Source organism: Podarcis tiliguerta (assembly GCF_965153285.1).
Source record: "Podarcis tiliguerta genome assembly, chromosome: 13".
Lineage (NCBI taxonomy): Eukaryota > Metazoa > Chordata > Lepidosauria > Squamata > Lacertidae > Podarcis > Podarcis tiliguerta.
The window spans coordinates 10176882-10200890 of NC_139546.1; the positions used below are offsets into that span (position 1 = coordinate 10176882).

General features: G+C 45.9%; 1 protein-coding gene across 3 annotated transcripts; it reads left to right on the forward strand.

Moving 5' to 3' along the window:
* The first annotated feature begins 572 nt into the window (after positions 1–572).
* Positions 573–20354, forward strand: IFI35 (interferon induced protein 35). Of its 3 annotated transcripts, none has more exons than XM_083407917.1 (10): positions 573–679; positions 1666–1693; positions 5318–5395; positions 6480–6638; positions 8496–8612; positions 10451–10604; positions 11382–11491; positions 13560–13749; positions 15701–15807; positions 19738–20354. In XM_083407917.1, the coding sequence occupies exons 2-10, from the start codon at positions 1679–1681 to the stop codon at positions 19942–19944; spliced, it is 1137 nt and encodes a 378-aa protein (XP_083264043.1). In that variant the 5' UTR covers positions 573–679; positions 1666–1678; the 3' UTR covers positions 19945–20354. The 3 variants fall into 3 exon arrangements, with proteins under 3 accessions (XP_083264043.1, XP_083264044.1, XP_083264045.1); XM_083407918.1 differs by lacking the exon at positions 573–679 and adding an exon at positions 702–832; XM_083407919.1 differs by lacking the exons at positions 573–679; positions 5318–5395 and adding an exon at positions 715–1200.
* The last annotated feature ends 3655 nt before the right edge of the window (positions 20355–24009 follow it).

The following is a 24009-nucleotide window of genomic DNA, read 5'->3' on the forward strand; positions in this document are numbered from 1 at the left end:
CAAATGGGAGCACTTTAACAAAACACTGTTCTCCAGTGCTTTTTTCTTGTCGAGCTGCCCTTCCGAAATGCTGACAGTGCACCTCTGAGCATGAGCAGAGTACGGCTCTACTCTGGAGTGAAGAAAGCTTGTCAATAGCCCATGAAAACAATAATATGCGCGTGCACACACAGACACCGCTAGTAAATACACAATTGCTTAGCTGTGGGTGCTGATTTATTTTGTGGTAGGGGCACTTTGCACATGTTCATTGCAATTTAAACACTTCTATGCTGAACTCCGATATTAGACATGCAATCTTAAGTCGCTCGGGCTATATAGCAGGGATAAGGGGAAAAGTTTAAAGACAAGGCTGTCCTTTATTCCAAAACAATCTCTCCATTGAGATATCGGAAACTGGAAGGTCGCTCCTCGGAAATCCCAGATTAAACACACAAACTCGGGGAACCAAATAGATCCCTTCTTCTTACCCCACAATTTTATGCTGAAATTCTTGCATGGCAAAGGCGGGCGGGGTTGGACTAGATGACCCGGGGTCCCTTCTTCCAACGCCACAAAGACAAAGTCTTGGAAGCCGACTTCACGCTTCGGGGCGGGGCTTGGTTGGGGGGAGGAGGCTTTTAACAGCTGGAAATCGAAAGTGGAAGCGGCGCAAGGAGGCCGGCAGCTGCTGGGAAAGGTAAGGTCGCTAGTTTGGGGAGGGTCTTGTAGGCCTGATCCGCTTCTGTCCCCAAACCGCAGCACCCAAACGATCCGCTTTGCGCTTGGATAGAGGTGTCCGTGCGCGCCCTCTGCGCGCCGCCTGCCTCTCGACGCCAGACTGTAGGGCGAGGTCAGGATGAGTCCTCCGTAGGGGCGGCGGGTCGGGGCGGGTTAGCAACCATTGCATTTGAAGCCTGGGGTTCGGGACCGGGCACTGTGAGTGCAGCAAGCAGGGCGGGTTTCATGGGAGTAGCCAAGAGGGGCGGGGAGTGGCAGCTGCCCTCCCAAATCAATACATGGCAAACTGAGGTTCTGCCCCACAACAAAAATCCTAGCTGCTCCCATGGCGGGTCTCGACTTTTCCGGCGTCAAGTTTCTAGTCCGTATGGCCGAGGAAGAGAGGCATGGCAGCGTGCAGGGAAACGGAGGCGAGGAAACAAGGAATTTCTGGATAAAGACGGGAGTTTTAGGGATCTAAGCTCTTTGTGCTGCTCTAGGGTATGTGAAGCAGAATAAAGTATGCAAAGCAGATGCATATTTGGATAATAAAACCGAATTACATTCTCTCCCCCCCCCTGCCCTGGGTGGTATTTGGGTTACCTCTGTTTTCAGTGGCGTAGCGTGGGTTGTCAGCACCCGGGGCAAGGCAAGTAATTTGCGCCCCCTAACCCGTGGATTTGCGCCCCCTAACCCGTGGATTGAAGACAGGAGTGGATTGAAGACACAGGAGTGGATTGAAGACACAGGAGTGCCTGGCATGCTCTGGTCCATGGGGTCACGAAGAGTCGGACACGACTGAACGACTAAACAACAACAACAACAACCCGTGGATTTGCGCCCCCTAACCCTAACCCCCAGATGTTGCGCCCGGTGCGGCCGGCCGCCTCTGCACCCCCCACGCTACGCCACTGTCTGTTTTGTATTAAAGTGCGCTGCTAACTCGGCCCTTCTGTTTTCTTCCAGGTGTGTCAACAGAATGGATTCAGATGAGGTGAGTAAGTAACTGATAAGCAACTAAGAATCTGCCTCTGTGTGGCACCCAGATGGATGGATGAGCAGTACATATTTAAAGCACTTTCACACCACTTTAAATAATCTTGGCTCACTCCAAAGAATCTTGGGAATTGTAGTTTGCTAAGGGTGCTGCTGGGAGTTGTTTGGCACCCCTTATTCCTCTCACAGAACTGCAGTTCCCAGAATGATTTAACAATCAATCCCTCTTCCAAGGGAATTCTGGATCTCAAAGCTTTGTAATAGAGGGGTCTGATAACGGCTCTCAGCACCCTGAACAAACTATTGTTCCCAGGATTCTTTGGAGGAAGCCATGAAGGTTTAAAGTGGTATTTTTTTATTTATTTCGTAAAATATATAGGCCATTTGATTGTAAAAATAAAAATAAATCTCAAAGTGGTTTTGAAGAAGATAAAAACAAGGGAATCAAGGAAAAAACACAATCAAAAAATTAAAATAGTAAAACAGATTAAAACTTACACCAGCATTCCTTAGCATTTGGGTCAGTTTGCTACTTTAAATGTAGCGCAAAGAGCCCAAGATCTGCTGGGAAACCTCTGAGCTATTTGCAGTAAGACATCAAGTATTTCTGACGCAGTTGTTTTAAGAACAGCAGCAACAAAATGACCTCCTTAAATTATCCTGCTGAAATTATGAACGCTAAATGTAATCAGGACTGCGTTTTCATGTGGATAGACTTCACCAGCCCTTCCTCAAGCCCCCTAAACCAGTGGCATTTCCACCTTTGGTGGTGGCACATGGACATGAATTAATTTTATGTTGCGTGAAGAAGAAAATACCCACCCTCTGCTTACTGACCATTGATTTCCTTGGATTCCTTGCAAGGCTGTGTGTTATCTTAATTAGTGCCGCTGGTTCCCTTGCTATGGTGCAAAAGTCGCATCCATATTTAACTTGCCCGTCCGGGGCTAGCAGCAGCTATCCAGTCCTTCCGAACCCCTTGGACTGGCAGCTGAGAGCCTCCCAATTAACCTTAAAAATGTAAAGGTAAAGGAGCCCTGACAGTTAAGTCGCAGACAACTCTGGGGTTGCAGCACTCATCTCGCTTTACTGGCCGAGGGAGTCTGCACACAGTTTTTCCGGGTCATGTGGCCAGCATGACTAAGCCACTTCTGGCACCGTTTACCTTCCTGCCGGAGCGGTACCTATTTACTTGCACTTTGATGTGCTTTCGAATGTGCTAGGTGGGCAGGAGCTGGGACCAAGCAACGGGAGCTCACCCTGTTGCAGGGATTCAAACCGCCGACCTTCCGATCGGCAACCTCTAGGCTCAGTGGTTTAGACCACAGCACCACCCGCATCCCAAGTTAACCTTAAAGGTAAAGGTAAAGGGACTCCTGACCATTAGGTCCAGTCATGACAGACTCTGGAGTTGCGGTGCTCAGCTTGCTTTACTGGCCGAGGGACCCGGCGTACAGCTTCCGGGTCATGTGGCCAGCATGACTAAGCCACTTCTGGCAAACCAGAGCAGCGCACGGAAACGCCATTTACCTTCCCGCTGGAGCGGTACCTATTTATCTACTTGCACTTTGAGGTGCTTTCGAACTGCCAGGTTGGCAGGAGCAGGGACCGAGCAACGGGAGCTCACCCCGTCACGGGGATTCAAACCGCCGACCTTCTGATCGGCAAGCCTAGGTTCAGTGGTTTGGGCCACCCGCGTCCCCAGTTAACCTTACTTTAGTACTAATAGGGGGTGACACAGTTTTGTCTTTGGATGAATCCCACGAGGGAATCCTGTGACTCCCTTGGCTTGTTTTGCTCGCCTCTATGCATTCCTGTAATCTACTACTCCACGGTTAAGCCGCTGTTGCTGTGTGCTCTTTAGAGAATAGATCCTTTTCCATATCAACACCATATGCCTCTCTGCTAAACATGTTTGTTGCGTCTTCCTTCAGAGTGATATGAGAAACCTTGTTTCAAGAGTGCCTCTTTCAAGTACAGTGGTACCTTGGGTTACATACACTTCAGGTTACATATGCTTCAGGTTACAGACTCCGCTAACCCAGAAATATTACCTCGGGTTAAGAACTTTGCTTCAGGATGAGAACAGAAATTGCGCTCCGGTGGTGCGGCAGCAGCGGGAGGCCCCATTAGCTAAAGTGGTGCTTCAGGTTAAGAACAGTTTCAGGTTAAGAACAGACCTCCAGTACGAATTAAGTTCTTAACCCGAGGTACCACTGTACAGTCATACCTCTGGTTATGAACGTGATCCGTGCGGGAGGCATGTTCGCAGCCTGAAGCGCTGCGTCTGCGCATGAGCATGACGCAATTTGTTGCTTCTCCACATATGTGTGACGTTATTTTGTGGTTCTGCCCATTCCGGTACTTCCGGGTTCGGCGCGGTCCGCAACCTGAAAACGTGCAACTCGCAGTGTTCGCAACCCGAGGTATGACTATGCATGTCGCCGCCTCACATGGCAGTTCAGGCCGCTCTGTGCGTTTAATAAGTTGATATATTTACCAAGTGGTCAATAGTTAGTCCCCTTCTCAAATTTTCCAAGACATATAAAAAGAACTCAAACGTTTGCTGGAGATGCAAAAAAGGGGTAGGTACCTTCCTGCACATGTGGTGAGACTGCATGAAGATACGAGAATTCTGGGACATAATATATAACAAACTCAAAAAGATACTTAAATTCTCCTTCAAACCCCCCCCCCGAAGCTTTTCTGTTAGGCATTATGTTTACCGAAATACAAAAAAATCTTCAGCAACCATGGCAACCAGAATTTTAATAGCAAAAAATTGGAAAGGTGACTCAACCCCCCCAAAAATTGACTGGCAGGCGAAGATGATAGAATATTTAGAACTTGCGAAAATGACAGGGAGATTAAGAGGAAACTCAAACCAGAAAGTGAGTAAAGATTGGACAATATTCAGAGAATATCTAAAAAAAGTATTGTGATAATGCAGATCTCCTGACAGGTCTGGATTGAATCTTGAATAATGAGGAAATTATAAAAGCAAAAATCTCCTTTTGATATGCAACACTTAAAAAATTAAGGAAGCGTGAATAGACCAATAATGTGTAAAAAGTACAGTGAGGTGAATCAGAAGTCAAAAGTGTGTGTGATGCCAAATGATACGTTGTTCGTTAGTGTTTAGTTGTTATGAGGGTATGGTGTTGGTTGGTTTGTGTTGTTTTTTATGTAGTGTGTAAATTTTTCTGCAATAAAGCTTTAATAAAAATAATGAAAAATACCGTATTTTTTGCTCTATAAGACTCACTTTTTCCCTCCTAAAAAGTAAGGGGAAATGTGTGTGCGTCTTATGGAGCGAATGCAGGCTGCGCAGCTATCCCAGAAGCCAGAACAGCAAGAGGGAGTGCTACTTTCACTGCGCAGCGATCCCTCTTGCTGTTCTGGCTTCTGAGATTCAGAATATTTTTTTCTTGTTTTCCTCCTCCAAAAACCAGGTGCCTCTTATGGTCTGGTGCGTCTTATAGAGCGAAAAATACGGTAGTTAGTCCCCTTCTCCCTGTCCCCACCATGTCCCATAAGATTTTGAACTCGCCTCTGCGCTCCTGTTGCGTGGAGGCAGGAGGTCCTGGGCTGTGAATGAGCATCCTTTTGTTCTGCTCTTCAGGACTCCTTCATCTGCCTGCCCAGTCCAGGAATTTCAGCAAGTGAGACACTGGCGGCAGAACAAACCTTGAAATGGCAGGTACTCTTCTTTGGAAACAGCAGTTGTCTCTCATGTCGAAAGTGAGATGTGTTGGTGTGCAGAGGCTGTCCTCAAAGCTCTTTCCTTTATTTTTATTTTATTTTTAATTGCTTTTTATTGAGTTTTACACAGGATGGGTAAAAACCAATGATTTAAAAAAAAAATGGATTTTTTTAATTGAAATCGGGGGTTTTTAAGTTGAAATCGGATTTTTAAAATAAAATGCTTTTGGAGGAAAAAACTTTCTAAAGATAGTTTTCTATTTAAGTTACATTCTACTCCAAAGGCTATTCATCAGGAAATAAGGGTTTGTTTTAAGTTGTTCATGTGTTGCTGAAACTCAAATCTAAGTTTTTCTTTTTTAAAAAAATAAAATTGTTTAACCAAATCAGAAAAGTTGTCCAAATGTAAACAGTTAACTTATTAAACCTCACTATAATTTCATAATTATCTGTCTATGTATTTCTAATAGAATAACCAAATCAGTAATTTTTGATATAACTGTAAACAACTACTCTGAAAATTTATTATTCCAAAAATGAAAACTTCCTCTGGTTGTAAATATGCAAGAATGAGTCCTTCTGTAAAAAATTTGATTTAAATCAAGTCTTACTGACTCGTGATTTAAATCGATTTGATTTAAATCAAATCCACCCTGGTTTTAAATTTATTCTCTGCATGTTTACTCAGAAGCAAAATCCACTCTGTTTAGTGGGGATCACCCCGAGGTTAGCATGCCTAGGACTGTGCCCCCCAAAGTATAAATGCATTACTTTTGTGCTAGCAAAACTGTAAATATATTTAGATATTAGAGAGGGAGCTCCACCTTATGCTTCTTAAAAATTTGTGTTTGCCACCTGAAGAGATGAAAGAAACAAAAGATAACACAAACTTCGTAGTAAACAAAAGGAAACGTATTATGTGGATTGGATATTCCTGATTGGATATTCTCAATTTCCCATTTTGCCTACTGGAAAGTTTAAGAAAAATTCATCGGGATAAAAAAAGACACACATTTTCTTCAGATTTCCCCTTTCCTGATTTTATCCTTTCTGACCGTCACATGTCTGCTTGTCACCTTCAGGATATGTGCAAAGCATTGGAGGTTGACCGATTTTCCTTGGAGGCTGGCAGAAAAGAGAGCGAACGAGAGGCATCAAAACTCGAGAGAGAAACTGAGCTTCTGCGTAAAAGACTCCAGGAGCTTGAAGAAGAGTCTCAGCCCCAGAAAGCAGGTTTTCAGGTTGTTGTTGTTGTTTAGTCGTTTAGTCGTGTCCGACTCTTCGTGACCCCATGGACCAGAGCATGCCAGGCACTCCTATCTTCCACTGCCTCCCTTGTGCCCTCCATCTTTCCCATCTTTCCCTTCTCCTTGTGCCCTCCATCTTTCCCCACATCAGGGTCTTTTCCAGGGAGTCTTCTTTTCTCATGAGGTGGCCAAAGTATTGGAGCCTCAGCTTCAGGATCTGTCCTTCCAGTGAGCACTCAGGGCTAATTTCCTTCAGAATGGAGAGGTTTGATCTTCTTGCAGTCCATGGGACTCTCAAAAGTCTCCTCCAGTACCATAATTCAAAAGCATCAATTCTTCGGCGATCAGCCTTCTTTATGGTCCAGCTCTCACTTCCATACATCACGACTGGGAAAACCATAGTACAGATCTCTTATGACCAGGGTTGAGTCTATTCTTCTTTTAAAGCAAGGAATGGGAAACATGTTTGTTGTTGAACTCTCCAGCAACAACTGCAGGGCTACAGATTCCTCTGCCCTGCTTTAAAGAAAAGCAAATCATTCATCAACATCCCCACAGTCCTGCACTGAGAGATGTTCAGTTATGCATTCGTCCTGGTGAAACACCCATTTTCTTATTTTGCATCCTTTTATTTTGTTTCTGCAAGTCATTGGGAAAGGTCAGGAGGGGGACCACAGCAAATTGTCCTCCGTGTTTTCCTCCATTTTTCTGATATTTCCCCAGGTGCTGCTGACTTATGTTCAGGCTTTTCTTGCCACCATGTAGGCCAAACACATGCTTCAAGGAAAGTTAGAGAGCTGAGATTCTCAGAAAATTGGACTCTGGCACCCTACCCCCAGATTAACACATGCACATAATAATAAGTTATGCAAACTGTGTAACTTATGTGATAAGGCTGTTGTTACTTGTTTGTCAAGGACGCAGGTGGTGCTGTGGTCTAAACCACGGAACCTCTTGGGCTTGCCGATCAGAAGGTGGGCAGTTTGAATCCACGTGACTCTGTCCCAGCTCCTGCCAGCCTAGCAGTTCGAAAGCATGCCAGTGCAAGTAGATAAATAGGTACCACTGCAGCGGGAAGGTAAACAGCGTTTCCATGCCCTCTGGTTTCCATCACAGTGTCCTGTTGTGCCAGAAGCTGTTTAGTCCTGCTGGCCACATGACCTGGAAAGCTATCTGTGAACAAACACCGGCTCCCTTGGCCTGAAAGCGAGATGAGCGCCGCAACTCCATAGTCGCCTTTGACTGGACTTAATCGTCCAGGAGTCCTTTACCTTATTACCTATTTATTTGTTTGCAGTCGTTGCATGCCTCCCCCAAACTATGTTCTCTGGGCAGCTTATGGTAAAATATTGAAATGCAATAGGTAAAGGTAAAGTCGTGACCGACTCTGGGGTTGCGGCGCTCATCTTGCTTTATTGGCCAAGGGAGCCGGCGTACAGCTTCCGGGTCATGTGGCCAGCATGACTAAGCCGCTTCTGGCGAACAAGAGCGGCGCACGGAAACACTGTTTACCTTCCCGCCAGAGCGGTACCTATTTATAAACTTGCACTTTGACGTGCTTTCAAACTGCTAGGTTGGCAGGAGCAGGGACCGAGCAACAGGAACTCACCCCGTCGCGGGGATTCGAACCGCCAACCTTCTGATCGGCAAGTCCTAGGCTCTGTGGTTTAGGCCACAGCGCCACCCGCGTCCCAATAATGTGCCTATGTAGTAAACTCTTGGTTTGACTGCACTTTAAATATCCCACAGATGGGAGATGGAGTCCAAACACATCTTGGGTTTACAGGTTGTCTGCACTGGCAGACATCCCTTGTGTTTCCTGTTTAATAGATCACCATCTTTTCCCTGCAGAGAGAGATTCAGTTGGCGCTGACGGAAAAACGCCAATTGCTACAAGAGAAACTGGCTCTGGAAAACGAACTGGAGCAGCTGGAAAGGTTTCAGGTGGCCCAAGAAGAGCTCCACAAGGTACTGGGTGTGGGGAAGCCTGAGAAATAGGCTAGTTTAATCACGTAGGCAAGCTTGTGTCTTTCCCGGAAGGAGCCATTGAATCCCAGACAGAATTCCTCTTGAGAGCCCATCTGGTATGCAAGCTGAGACCCTATCTGCCCGCGGACTGTCTCACCAGAGTGGTGCATGCTCTGGTTATCTCCCACTTGGACTACTGCAATACACTCTATGTGGGGCTACCTTTGAAGGTGACCCAGAAACTACAACTAATCTAGCAGCTAGACTGGCGACTGGGAGCAGCTGCCGAGACCATATAACACAGGTCTTGAAAGAGCTACATTGGCTCCAGGTACATTTCCGAGCACAATTCAATGTGTTGGTGCTGACCTTTAAAGCTCTAAATGGCTTTAGCCCAATATACTTGAAGGAGCGTCTCCACCCCCATCGTTCACCCCGGACACTGAGGTCCAGCTCTGACGGCCTTCTGGCGGTTCGCTCATTGCAAGAAGTGAAGTTACAGGGAACCAGGCAGAGGGCCTTCTTGGTAGTGGCGTCCGCCCTGTGGAATGCCCTCCCATCAGATGTCAAGGAAATAAACAACTATCTGACTTTTAGAAGACATCTGAAGGCAGCCCTGTTTAGGGAATATTCTGTAATATTCTGTTGGGAGCTACCCAGAGTGGCTGGGGAAACCCAGCCTGATGGGTAGGGTATGAATGTATGTATGCACCGTATTTTTCGCTCTATAAGACGCACCTAGTTTTTAGAGGAGGAAAACAAGAAAAAAAATATTCTGAATCAAATGTTGAAGAGAAAGGAAGAAGAAGAAGAGTTTGGATTTGATATCCCGCCTTTCACTCCCTTTAAGGAGTCTCAAAGCGGCTAACAATCTCCTTTCCCTTCCTCCCCCACAACAAACACTCTGTGAGGTGAGTGGGGCTGAGAGACTTCAAAGAAGTGTGACTGGCCCAAGGTCACCCAGCAGCAGCATGTGGAGGAGCGGAGACGTGAACCCGGTTCTCCAGATTACGAGACTACCGCTCTCAACCACTACACCACACTGGCTCTCAAGAGGGAGGCTCAGGCTAAGGCATCACAACAAGAGGCGCTGCGCAGCAATCCCTCTTGCTGTTCTGGCTTCAGCGATAGCTGCGCAGCCTGCATTCGCTCCATAAGACTCACACACATTTCCCCTTACTTTTCAGGAGTGAAAAAGTGCATCTTATAGAGCAAAAAATACGGTATACAGTGGTACCTTGGGTTACATACGCTTCAGGTTACATACACTTCAGGTTACAGACTCCGCTAACCCAAAAATAGTGCTTCAGGTTAAGAACTTTGCTTCAGAATGAGAATAGAAATCACACGGTGGCAGCAGGAGGCCCCATTAGCTAAAGTGGTGCTTCATGTTAAAAACAGTTTCAGGTTAAGTACGGACCTCCAGAATGAATTAAGTTCTTAACCCGATGTACCACTGTATAAATAAATAAATAAATAAAATTATAATAATTCCTATTATTATTCCTCTTTTCTGCCCTACAAACCAACTGAGACTGGTGGCATTTGTTCAGTGGCAAGGCAAAATCTCTGCCTATGCGCAGAACTGCTCTGTCCTTTCCTTAACATTTCCCTTAAACTGTCTGCTAGCTGAGTTCTACAATTACTTATCAATTTAAAAGTTTTAATCAGAAGAGGCAACGTGAAATACAAAACAAGAAGCGTACATGTGCAAGATACATCCAGTTGAAACTCTGACTCAAAGTAGAGTTTGTTGTAGAGTGCGAAACCTAGCAGAAAAAAACCCCCATTCTCATATCAACCTTCTCTCTCCTGCCCCCCCCCCCCCCACTCTCCAGGTGCCAACCAACTTACCTGAAAGGGCGATGGTGTTTAAAGGCCACGTGGAAGAGGCAAAGGAGGAGACATTGCCTAACCGTTTGACAGCCCGGCCACAGATTCGATACCCTGTGCCTGGGGGATCGGCTCTCATCACTTTTGAAAGCCATGAGGGTAGGAGCAGCTTTTCGGATCGAAATTCTGACAATGCCTTATGAGGAACGGCTAAGGGAGCTGGGCATGTTTAGCCTGGAGAAGAGGAGGTTAAGGGGTGATACGATAGCCATGTTCAAATACATAAAAGGATGTCACATAGAGGAGGGAGAAAGGTTGTTTTCTGCTGCTCCAGAGAAGCGGACACAGAGCAATGGATCCAAACTACAAGAAAGAAGATTCCACCTAAACATTAGGAAGAACTTCCTGACAGTAAGAGCCGTTCGACAGTGGAATTTGCTGCCAAGGAGTGTGGTGGAGTCTCCTTCTTTGGAGGTCTTTAAGCAGAGGCTTGACAACCATATGTCAGGAGTGGTCTGATGGTGTTTCCTGCTTGGCAGGGGGTTGGACTCGATGGCCCTTGTGGTCTCTTCCAACTCTTCTATGATTCTATGATTCTATGAGCCTGTCTTTGAATACAAGGGAAGTCCCTAAGTCACCAAGGGTTTGAGACCCATTGACTACCCTTGACTCGTTTAACCAGCTAGTCAAAGCCATTCCTGGGGTGCAGAGTAGGGACCAAGGTACCCCAGAAGGAGCATGATGCGCCTTGTCTCTCCCCTAACACTCCACACACCCCTCAGCGCACTCACACATAGACAAAAAAAGCATCTTGTTTCCATCTTAAAGGAGGAGGGGAACTAATTCTGGGTTGCTGAACTGACAGATAGGAAAGCATATGGATGGAAGGAGATAGTTGGGGTTGACTTGACCTCTTTTTCCACTCCTCCCTGTCAGTTGCCTCCAGGATCATTGAAATGGAGCAGCACCAGGTTCAACTGGATGAATTCAGCTATGTGCACGTGAAGGCTGAAGCGATGGTGCTACTCTTACCCTCATCCTTGGAGGTAAAATTGGACCCACAATACACACCTGGTGCATCCAAACTTTGGGGTGAATGGGGGTAATTGTAATTGGGAACATTTGAAACAGAAAATGGGCTGGAACGGGAAAGTTCGGATTCTTTATCGAATCTTAACTCTGTAACTAGAAACCTGTTCTTGGTTTTATTAGTACGGTGGTACCTCGGGTTACAGACGCTTCAGGTTACAGACTCCGCTAACCCAGAAATAGTACCTCGGGTTAAGAACTTTACCTCAGGATGAGAACAGAAATCGCACGGCGGTGGTGTGGCGGCAGCAGCGGGAGGCCCCATTAGCTAAAGTGGTACCTCAGGTTAAGAACAGTTGCAGGTTAAGAACAGACCTCCAGAACAAATAAAGTTCTTAACCCGAGGTAGTTAAGGTAAAGTGACCCCTGACCATTAGGTCCAGTCATGGATGACTCTGGGGTTGCGGCGCTCATCACACTTTATTGGCCAAGGGAGCCGGCGTACAGCTTCCGGGTCATGTGGCCAACATGACTAAGCCGCTTCTGGCGAACCAGAGCAGCGCACGGAAACGCCGTTTACCTTCCCGCCGGAGCGGTACCTATTTATCTACTTGCACTTTGACGTGCTTTCGAACTGCTAGGTTGGCAGGAGCAGGGACCGAGCAACGGGAGCTCACCCCGTCGCGGGGATTCGAACCGCCGACCTTCTGATTGGCAAGCCCTAGGCTCTGTGGTTTAATCCACAGCGCCACCCGTGTCCCTAACCTGAGGTACCACTGTATTATTTTAAAAAATTAAAGCTAACATTCCCAGGAAGTTGAATACTGCACTTAGCACCACACTCAGCACATTTTCTGCACCTCTGCAGGCTACAATCCATGTAACTGCGATAGCACTCTGTCAGGGCCGGAGTCAAGCGCAGGTCAGCAGCAAAAACAATAAATCACCCGAGGCCGGTGCAGTTGTTATTGGCCTTCAGTTGGCATAAGTGTAAACAAGAAAACCATACAAAGTCATCCAAATACATTAATAATCCAAACACATACGATATATAAAAGACTAGATAGCCACCACTGAGTCAATTAGGCAGCTTTAGATTTAGCTTTAAATATTCCAGAAAACAGCCGACAGCTCAGGCCTAATGGTCTCAGCAACTCTTTCTAGGAGGCCTTGCCCCAATGAAGCAGTTAGGAGGACTGAAGGTCCCCGTCTTCCTGGTATCCACTAAGACTCCTCCTCTCCAGGGTCTTTCCAATAATAATAATTAATAATAATAATAATAATTAGAAAATTTATTATTTATATCGCACCCATCTGGCTGGGTTTCTCCAGCCACTCTGGGCGGCTCCCAACAGAATATTGAAAACATGATAAAACATCAAACATTAAAAACTTCCCTAAACAGGGCTGCCTTCAGATGTCTTCTAAAAATCAGGTAGTTGTTTATTTCCTTCTCATCTGATGGGCGTTCCACAGGGCGGGCACCACCATCAAGAAGGCCCTCTGCCTGGTTCCCTGTAACTTGGCTTCTCACAGTGAGGGAACTGCCAGAAGTACCACAGCTCTGAACCTCAGTGTCCAGGCAGAACAATGGGGGTGGAGACGCTCCTTCAGGTATACTGGACCGAGGCCATTTAGGGTTTTAAAGGTCAGCGCCAACCCTTTGAATTGTGCTTGGAAGTGTACTGGGAGCCAATGTAGGTCTTTCAGGACTGGTGGTATATGCTGTGTCAGACTGTGTTTTGTTTCTCTGTGAGTTCTAGGAGACCAGGGGAGTAGAGGGACTGGCCGCAGCAGGAAGGGGAGATGCCCTGGATTCTTCAGCTGCCTGCCTCTAGGCCAGCCTCCTCTCCAGCCTCCGCTTCTGCCTCCAAGTTAGAACTGCTCTCTGGCACAGCTTCTTCTAGCTCACTAAACCCTGTCACCTCTCCTGCTGCTGACGCCGGTTCACTTCCTCTCCTGCGTGGAGGGAGGTGGCCTGCACCCAACCCCACATTTTCTTCTTTCCCCGATGGACTTCTTTCCTCAGCTGCGCCATGATGCGGCCGTTCTGGTTTCCTAAGACCTCTTCCCCATCCCGCACAGATCTCCCTGGAAAAGAGTCCGCGACGGGTCCTGCTGTCTGGCATCGTGGCCTCCTCTCTGCCTGAGGACCGGCTGCTTGAGAAGCTGGAGTTGTTTTTCAGCAAGCGGCAGAACATGGGAGGCGAGGTGTTCAGCGTGGAGCGGCTGAGCGACACTGGCCACGTGGTGCTGACGTTTATGGATGATGGAGGTACGAGGAGATAGATGAAGAGGCAGTGGGAAGGGGCAGGTGGCCTGCTTACCTCAAAAATCAGTGAATTATTTTTGTCGCAAGGCAGGTGATCATCCTGATTTCCCTCTCTTGGACCACCTCCAGCTCATCTATGAATGCTTAAGATTTATTTTAAACCAAAACTGCCATATTTTTGTTTGAGCTGCCGTTCCTTTTACAGCCAGGGTGTAAGTGAGCACGTCATTTAATTTCTCTGTGAATGGGCTTGTTTTCTCCCACTCCACAGATCAGATCAGATACTTTATTCGGCTATAAGCCCACAAGGTAAAACCAATCAATAAATAAAATAGCATTTTACATTCTAAAATATCAACTAAAATATTTCAACGCATAATCTCCTTCACGTTACGTACCATCTCTAGATATACCATATTGTGGCCTTGAGTATAAGGATGGTGGAAAAATTTATTAGATTTTTAATAGTCATGCAGCATTCCATGAAGTCTTTTATATGAAAGAACTGAATTCAGGAATCTGGCAACCTGTAATGTTCTATAAGAGTCAATGTCCTGGAGTAGATAGGCAAGATGTAATTCGGGTGGTTTAACAACAGTTTCCAAAATTATTGAACTCAGAATCCTTGATCGGGGAACAAAATATAAAGGACAATTAAACAAGATATGATAAAGGGATTCTATTGATTTGTTGTCACATGCGCATAAAACAGAGGTTTTACCGTTAGAAAATCTATTGCTCAGCACGTTTGAGGGGAACACATTAAATCTGGCTCTAACAAAAGCGAATCTGTGCGACGCAACCGATAAGGTAGACAGATATCGAGGTATCTGGGACATAAATGTAATGCCCTGATTTATTGGGGAACATGTACCTCCACCTGTAGTAAGATTTTGTTGCAAATCAACCTCCTCTGTGAATGGGCTTGTTTTCTTCCACCCCACAATACATGATAATCTTCATTCGGAAGAAACTTTGTGCTAGGTGCTGTACAGAATACAAGAGTCCCTTCTGCCAAATGCCAACTACAGTAGAACCTTGGTTCTCAAACGGCTTTGTTGACGAACAAATCGGAACCTGAATACTGCAAACCCAGAAGTCAGTGTTCCGGTTTGCGAACCTTTTTCGGAAGCCAAACGTCCGGTGCTGCTGTCGGCTATTGTTTCTGGGGCGCCTGCGCCAATCGGAAGCCGCGCCTTGGTTTTCGAACGTTTCAGAAGTCGAATGGACTTCCAGAATGGATTACGTTCAAGAACCAAGGTACCACTGTATTACGCTTTGGGTAGTTAGAGCTGCACTGTTTTTTAAAAGTATTGAGATGGAAAGTCGTGCGCAGTATTGGAAGACACAAGATCTACCCACTCTGGAAGAATGGCAGATGAAGGTGATGGACTACATGGAATTGGTAGAAATGACTGGCAGAATCAGAGACCAGGGAGAAGAGACGGTGGAAGAAGATTGGAAGAAATTTAAAGACTATCTACAGAAATATTATAAGATCAATGAATGTTAGACTGACATCAGATGGAGCGTAAAAGGTTATTAGTGACAAAGTGGTGAAGGAGTATAGAAAACTCGAAGGTTAAAAGGTGTAAAACCAAAAGGCTTAACATATTAAGATATTAAGAAAAGACCAAGATATAGTAAGATATTAAGATTAAGATAAATATTAAGTTAAGATAGAGGGAAGGGATTTGCTGATTAAATATATGAACTGGAATACAGTGAGGGGAGGTGTGGGGAAGTCTGGGAAATAAGTAAACGCAAGGAATATTATGAAAATGGAACTGTTTTTATTTGGTTTTTTTTGTGTTGTTGTTTTTGTCGTTTTGTATTTTTGTATTTTTCTGTTGTTTCTTCCTTTTATGTAAAAATTTTAATAAACATATTATAAAAAAAAGAGAGATGGAAAGTCGCAATGTTGTCCTTTTCTTTGCCTCTCCCCCTTCTCCAGTGGCCAAGCGGCTTATTGAAAAAGGCCGGCACCAAGTGCCCATCGGACAAGAGATTCACACAGTCAAGCTGTCACACTATGTCGGCGGGGAAATCGCAGAACTGCAGGTGAGCTATTTTAAAATGAGGCTGCATTTTAAATTGCATTTTAAACCTAAATTGGGGTGTTTTTTCTTTCTCCCCCCCTTTCCCCCCTATTATGTTTTTACAGTGATTTTGTTGGTGTTAGCTGCCCTGAGTCTGGCTCTGGCCGGGAAGGGTGGGGTATAAATAAATTATTATTATTGTTGTTGTTGTTGTTGTTGTTGTTGTTATTATGCCATGTGCATTGCTTCAGAATGTGGTAAGCTGGGTCAGGGCCTGCCTGCTCTCCCATGATGAAGAAGAAGAAGAAGAAGAAGAAGAAGAAGAGTTTGGATTTAATATCCCGCCTTTCACTCCCTTTAAGGAGTCTCAAAGCGGCTCACATTCTCCTTTCCCTTCCTCCCCCACAACAAACACTCTGTGAGGTGAGTGGGGCTGAGAGACTTCAGAGAAGTGTGACTGGCCCAAGGTCACCCAGCAGCTGCATGTGGAGGAGCGGGGAAGCGAACCCGGTTCCCCAGATTACGAGACTATCGCTCTTAACCACTACACCACACTGGCTCTCATGAGGTGGACGGAGGCGGCTGCTTCGGGCATCAGGATCCCAGGGGGCAGTGCCTACACCATGAGAGAAGCAGCTGCGGCTTCTCGCTTCTCCCTGCTGCCGGAACCAAGAATCTGCAACCACACAACCTCAGTTAAACAAGGCTTCAGGGGGAGGGTGTGGCACCTTCCCGTTTCTCCTCAGATGGCGAAATGGGATGGGCAGTCCCTAAGGGTCCCTCGTGCTCAATGGGGTCCTGGTCAACTGCCCCAAGGCTCTACCACAACAGCACCGCGGACCTCAGGAAACCAAATCATGCAGCAGCACCGCTGTCCAAAATCAGATGCATGTTGTGTTCCTGGATCTTCATGTTTCTCGTTGCTGCTGCTGGTGGCAATGTTTGCATTTAGCAAAAGCAACCAGGACTCTGCAGCTCTGGCATCAACATTCATTGAATCATAGAATCATAGAGTTGGAAGAGACCACAAGGGCCATCGAGTCCAACCCCCTGCCAAGCAGGAAACACCATCAGAGCACTCCTGACATATGGTTGTCAAGCCTCTGCTTAAAGACCTCCAAAGAAGGAGACTCCACCACACTCCTTGGCAGCAAATCCCACTGTCGAACATTGCTCCGTGTCCGCTTCTCTGGAGCAGCAGAAAACAACCTTTCTCCCTCCTCTGTGTGACATCCTTTTATATATTTGAACATGGCTATCATATCACCCCTTAACCTCCTCTTCTCCAGGCTAAACATGCCCAGCTCCCTTAGCCGTTCCTCATAAGGCATCGTTTCCAGGCCTTTGACCATTTTGGTTGCCCTCCTCTGGACACGTTCCAGTTTGTCAGTGTCTTTCTTGAACTGTGGTGCCCAGAACTGGACACAGTACTCCAGGTGAGGTCTGACCAGAGCAGAATACAGTGGCACTATTACTTCCCTTGATCTAGATGCTATACTCCTATTGATGCAGCCCAGAATTGCATTGGCTTTTTTAGCTGCCGCGTCACACTGTTGGCTCATGTCAAGTTTGTGGTCAACCAAGACTCCTAGATCCTTTTCACATGTACTGCGCTAGGGATTTCCCCTGCGTGCGAAGACAGGCTCCAGCAGACTGAGCAGATGATACAAATAGTCTGGGATTTCGTCTGGGATTTAACCAGCACAGTCTGCTACATCGGCAGAATTCTGAATTTCACTTCTAACCCAAAATAGTGGGTCCAATGATTAAAAATATGGTTTCAGCACATGATATGTTAGAATTCCTGATCCATGACTGCAGTCATGGGATTTTTGTCTATCACACAACGGTGTATGTTTTGACTCCACAGAGTGGGAAGTGACGGAAACAGGATGTTTGTGTTCCGTGAAGTGGGACTCTTGTCCTTTGTTCTTTTTCTCTTTGCTTTCTGATGCTAGAGAGGGTAGGAGCCATGTTGCAGTGCTCCGTGTGTGTTTATATGTAAATAAAGCAGATTAGCCAAAATGCTGAGTTCTGTCACGCGCATGATGCGCAAACTCCGTGAATCCCTAAGTGTGCCGGTGTCGGTTGGCATCGGTCGCTGTGATGTTCGGGCTGAAGAAAGCTTTTGAGGCTCCCGAACGGAAGACCGGGAGGGAGAGAACATGCAAGTCGGGCATGTGTCTCTACCAGGGTCCTACCGAGTGTAGGCTGAACTCCTGACATGACGTACCTGGGAAGGTAGCCCATCTCAGAGAAAGCTCTGATCCTCAATCTCCAGTGCCTTGCAGGATACAGTGGTGCCTCGCAAGACGAAAAGAATCCGTTCCGCGAGTCTTTTCGTCTTGCGGTTTTTTCGTCTTGCGAAGCAAGCCCATTAGCGGATTAGCGCTATTAGCAGTTTAAGGGCTAAAAACGGCTTTTTAAGGCTTAAGGGATTAGCGGTTTTGCTGCTAAAAGGCTTTTAGCAGCTTAGCGCTTCAGAAAAAGGGGTTTTGGAGCGGGGGAAAAAAACTCAAAAATTTTCGTCAATTTTCGTCTTGCGAAGCAAGCCCATAGGGAAATTCGTCTTGCGAAGTGCCTCTGAAAACGGAAAACCCTTTCGTCTTGTGGGTTTTCCGTCTTGCGAGGCATTCGTCTTGCGGGGCACCACTGTATCTTTGGGAGAAGTAAAAGGCCAAGGAGTGGAGTCCCTAAGGCAATTGGATGGCATCTTGTACGCCTCCTTCCAACAACTCCCGCGGCCAAGCTGGTGCCAGACGTATTGCTCTGCTTTCCTTTGGACCCCATCAATGAGGCCGAGAGAGGGGAGGTCTTGTCATGCCCAGGACCTCCGTCCACACTGCCCAGGCTTGCACCCAGGGAGGTCACGTCAGTGCTGCTAACGCAGCGGTTCGACTTCACCCCCAGAGACATGCTTCTTTGTCTCCCAAGGCAGACGGACGGCGACAACAAAATCCTCTCTTTTCTAATTTAGAGAAAGTCAGACTTTGAGGATTGGAGCCTCGCCTGAACTGGAGAAGGAAAGTTGGATAGAACCCTTCATGCAGGGACCTGGGACCTGGACTTGGGTCAGGAGAAGACTGGAGTTGTGGGGACCGCCAGACTTGGAGGAACTTTGAAATACAACTGGAAATATCTTTTGAATTTTAGTTTCAACTATGGAGATTTGGCTGACTTGTCGAGAAGGAATAAAATCATTGCTGGGTGGGAATCTCCCCGAGATCTACTTTTCAGCATCAAGGGAAGGAAAATAAAAACAAGATCAGGAGAAGACAAAGTAAAGTGCATGTATAAATATGAAGAAGACTTGCAGAAGGGACTTGGAAAAGAGTTAAGAGCCTCGGACGTAAGATCACCAGGTTGATGGACTATATGGAATTGACGGAAAAGACTGGCAGAATCCGAGACCAGGAGAAGAGACGGTGGAAGAACATTGGAAAAAGTTTAAGATCTATATATGGAAATAATGTAAAATCAATGAGTGTTAGAAAAATGTTGGAAGGGAATTATATGGCTTTAGTAGAAATGTTTTAAGGAATTAAGTATAAATAAGTATTATAGTATTAATGGAGAATAAGGCTAAAATATGTTAAGACAATCATAGGACAGAAAATAGAGAAAGATGGAAAGGATTTGCTGAAATAATTAATAGAAATGGAATACAAAAAGGGAGGTGAGAGGAGGTCGATGAAACAAGGGAATGAAAGAGAGGATATTGAGATGGTATGATGTGTGTTTTTTGAACTGTTTTTGCTTTTGTTTTGTTTAATGTGTTAATGTTGTGTTGTGTATTGTTTATATATGGTACTGTATTGTTTTTTCTTTTGCTTTTTCTTCTTTTTTCTCTCTTCTTTTTTCCCCCCTCTCCTTTTTATAAGGTTTAAAAGTAATAAATATTATTATTTTTTAAAAAAACCAAAATCCTCTCTTTTCTTTCTCCCCGTTCCAGTTCCGTCCTTCGGTCTGCGCTCGGACTGTCCTGCTGTCGGGGATTCCAGACGTCCTGGATGAGGAATTGATGCGCGAAGCCCTGGAGATTCATTTCCAGAAGCCCAGCAAGGGTGGGGGAGAAGTGGATGTGGTTGCTTACGTCCCGATTGGACAGTGTGCGGTAGCTGTCTTTGAAGCGGAGGAGGAGGAGGAGGAGGAAGACTGAGCGTGACCCTGCCTTCCAGGCAGAGAAAGCTTTCTTAAATTGATTTCAGCGCAGGTGGCTGCTCAACTCCCATCAAGGAAAGATCCCGCCAGGAAGGATGCAAAGCTCTGAACATTTTGGGGGAGGGGGAAGTTTTGATAGTCCGAATTATGAATCGCTGCAAGGATGTGGAGACTCTCGGATAAATCTCACTCAGGTATAAAAATGGAACGGATATCCTTGCGAGCGTAATTCTGTATTGTGAAGAACCAGAGGATGGAGTTCTTGCTGTTTGGATTAAAAAAAGAGGCAGCCCTTGGCACACAGTGACACCCCCTTTTCTCTGATGTGTGGACTTTTATCTGCATTATTTGGTTTGTGGTTTTTCCTGCTGCCTTGTCCCTGTTCAGTAATTCTGTCTCAAACGCTTGCAATTCTTTTAAATATTTTTATTAATTTTCCAATATAAAAAAAAACATACAAAACAAACATCTTATTTATCACCAACATCCTCTTTTTTGACTTCCCTCAGCCCTTCTGATGATTCTTCGTTCTGTTTACTTCTTCCACATTTCTTACTTAATATTGCACTACTTTAATGTCTTATTTATCCCTTATTTTTTAACAATATTTCTACCTTGCGTTTTCACAGAACTTCCTGAAAACCTACAAACATTATTTGATCATCACATAGTGTTTGCATATACTCTGTAAATTTAGTCCAGTCTTCAGTGAATCTCTGGTCGCGTCGGTTCCGGATCCTTCCTGTTAATTTATCAAGTTCCGTGTAGTCTGTCAACTTCATTCTCCATTCCTCAATCGTAGGCAATTCCTCTTGTTTCCATTTTTGGGCCAAACGCTTGCAATACACCCAGAGTGAAGGAGAGACTCTCAGAAAAGCAGAATAAAGAGAAAAGCAGACTCTCCCTCCTGCTGTTTGCGAATAATTAAATCGTTTTGTGCAGTCGTTACTAAGAGAGCGTATTTTGAGGAGCATCACTCCAGGCTTTAAAAGTATTCTGAAAGGTGGCTTAGCAAACACACATTATTAATGGAAGGAGGCTCTAAGGTTTGCAGGGAAGGAAAAGGCTTGTGTGTGTTTGTCTTTCTGCAAACGTCATCTGCAGCTACTCACAAACCAGTCCACAGAATTTATTTCATTTATGTCCTGCTTTTCCCCAAGCATCTCCAGGGGGTCTTTCCCCTCACCCAATTTTATCTTCATGACACCCCTGTGAGGTAGGTCAGGCTGAGACGCAAGTAAGTTTTTTTTATATATATAATTAATTTTTATTGTTTCCAATATACATTCCATCCATATTTAACATTCGCCTTTTACATATACATCTTTTGGACTTCCCTCAGGCTATATGACAATTCTCCATATTATCACTACTACTCATATTTCTTAAATTTATATTGCACTTTACCAATCGTAATCTTGTCATATCACTCAAGCAACATTTCAATCAATCTTTTTCACAAAGCTTCTTGAAAGCCAACAAGCGTTAGTTGCTCCTCACATACATTTGTATGTAAATTTATTCCAGTCCTTGGTAAATCTCTGATCGCGTTGGTTCCGGATTTTTCCGGTCAATTTGTCCACCTCTGCATATTCCATCAGCTTCGTTCTCCATTCTTCCCTAGTCGGCATTTCTTCCTGTTTCCATTTCTGGGCCATCAAAATTCTTGCTGCTGTCAGAGACGCAAGTAAGTTTTGTGGCTAGGTTGGGTTTTGAAGCAGTCTTTTCCCATGCCTAATTAGTAATAATTCTATGCCACCCTCCACCCAAAGATGACAGGATGCTTTACAATATAAAAACACAAAAATACATACCATAGTAACAAACAATCCCCCCACAGTTTAAAAAGCCATAGATTGTTTAATTAGCCAAAGGCCTGGGAGAAATGTTTTTGCCTGGCAGCTAAAGATGTATGACGATGGCCCCTGGCAAGTCTCCTTGGGGAGAGCATTTTGCAAGCAAGGAGCCACCACAGAAAAGGCCCTGCTCTTGTGTTGCTGCTCTCCGGGTCCCTCGTCTAGGAAGCTCACAAAGAATTAGTTCAGCGGGGCTGAAGTGCATGCTGGATTTTTAAGCTGCCCTTGCACCCGTACCTCCAGGAGTGCTGCCAAGTCTCTTCCTTTCAGCCAGTTGAATCATGACAAGAGAAGGTCCCAGGGTTGTTTCGAAGATAAAATGGAGCGGGAGAAAACCACATGCTCCACCTTGGGATTGTCAGAGGAAAGGCGGTATGTAAATATATTTGTGATTCCACAACGGCTACCGGCAGACTGCAGGATCTCTGAGCATGAACAAAGTGCTGCGTGAACAATGCTAGCTAGCCTCATGCCTCTGAAAGGGCTTCTAGGGCATAAGTCGGCTTTGAGCGCCAGGAGCTTCTCAGACGTGGGACGCAGGTGGCACTGTGATCACTCTAAACCACTGAGCCTTGGGCTTGCCGATCAGAAGGTTGGCAGTTCGAATCCCTGCGACGGGGTGAGCTCCCGTTGTTCGGTCCCTGCTCCTGCCAACCTAGCAGTTTGAAAGCACGTCAAAGTACAAGTAGATAAATAGGTACTGCTCTGGCGGGAAGGTAAACGGAGTTTCCGTGCGCTGCTCTGGTTTCACCAGAAGCGGCTTAGTCATGCTGGTCACGTGACCCGGAAGCTGTACGCCGGCTCCCTCAGCCAATAAAGTGAAATGAGCGCCGCAACCCCAGAATCTTTTGTGAATGGACTTAACAGTCAGGGGCCCTTTACCTTTAGCTTTGGCTGTGAACCAGGCTGCATCGGTTAGTACTGAGGGTGTAAAACAGGCGTCAGCAAACCTTTTCCATCAGGTAGCCGGTCCACTGTCCCTTAGACCTTATGGGGGGCCAGACTATATTTTTTTTTGGGGGGGGGGAACGAATTCCTATGCCCCACAAATAACCCAGAGATGGGTAAATAAAAGCACACATTCTACTCATGTAAAAACACACTGATTCCTGGACTGTCCGTGGGCTGGATTTAGAAGGCAATTGGGCCGGATCCGGCCCCCTGGCCTTAGTTTGCCTACTCATGTTGTAAAATCTTTGCAAGATTGGACCAAAGAGGTGCCCTGGGAATTTCCCAAGGAGGGCATGACCTCACACCCCTACACACACATAATAACTAGGAGGTAAGTGACCTCTGTGCATGGGGTTACATTGACTGACTGATCCTCCTTGGGTTCTTGTGCTTCAATGCCATCATGGAGTTGGGTGGGATCCCCAGCGGTCATCTAGCCCAACCCCCTGAGATGCAGGAATCTCAACTAATGCATCCATGAAAGCTGGCCATTCAACCTCTGTCCAGCAGCTCTTAACTGCTGGAACTGGTTGAGGCAGGAAATGGTGATGGAACTGGTAAGGCTGTTGCAACTTGGATAAAATATGGGGGGGGGGGTAAGTCCCGTCCCACATAGTCAATCACATGACACAGCACATGCACACTATTTGAATGCCAATGCCCATTAGCTTTGGGGTCAGCCCCTCAAATATAAGAGAGCCAGTGTGGTGTAGTGGTTAAGAGCGATAATCTGGGGAACCGGGTTCGCTTCCCCGCTCCTCCACATGCAGCTGCTGGGTGACCTTGGGCCAGTCACACTTCTCTGAAGTCTCTCAGCCCCACTCACCCCACAGAGTGTTTGTTGTGGGGGAGGAAGGGAAAGGAGAATGTTAGCCGCTTTGAGACTATATGATACTTGGAAGCCTAGCCTGTTTTGTTTTAGATTCAAACTTTACAAAGTGGCTTGGGTACAATGAAGTCTCATTAGAGTTAAGAAGAATATTTCAGGGATCCTCAATTTTGTTGTTGTTGTTTGCTTTTGTTTTTATGAATTTAAAAAATTATTAAAAAAAACAAAAAGAGACTTCTTCTCGTCCCCTGGGATTTGCCTCCTATGCGCTGCTGCGTTTCCGTGCGCTCTAGCAACCCAGAGTACGCTTTGGTGTGCATGCAAATCGTGCGCGTGTGGGGCGACATTGCACACACATACCCCCCCCCCCACACACACAACTTGCCCGCCTCCCCGCCCACCCCTCCTCTCCTTCCGGCCTTTCCTT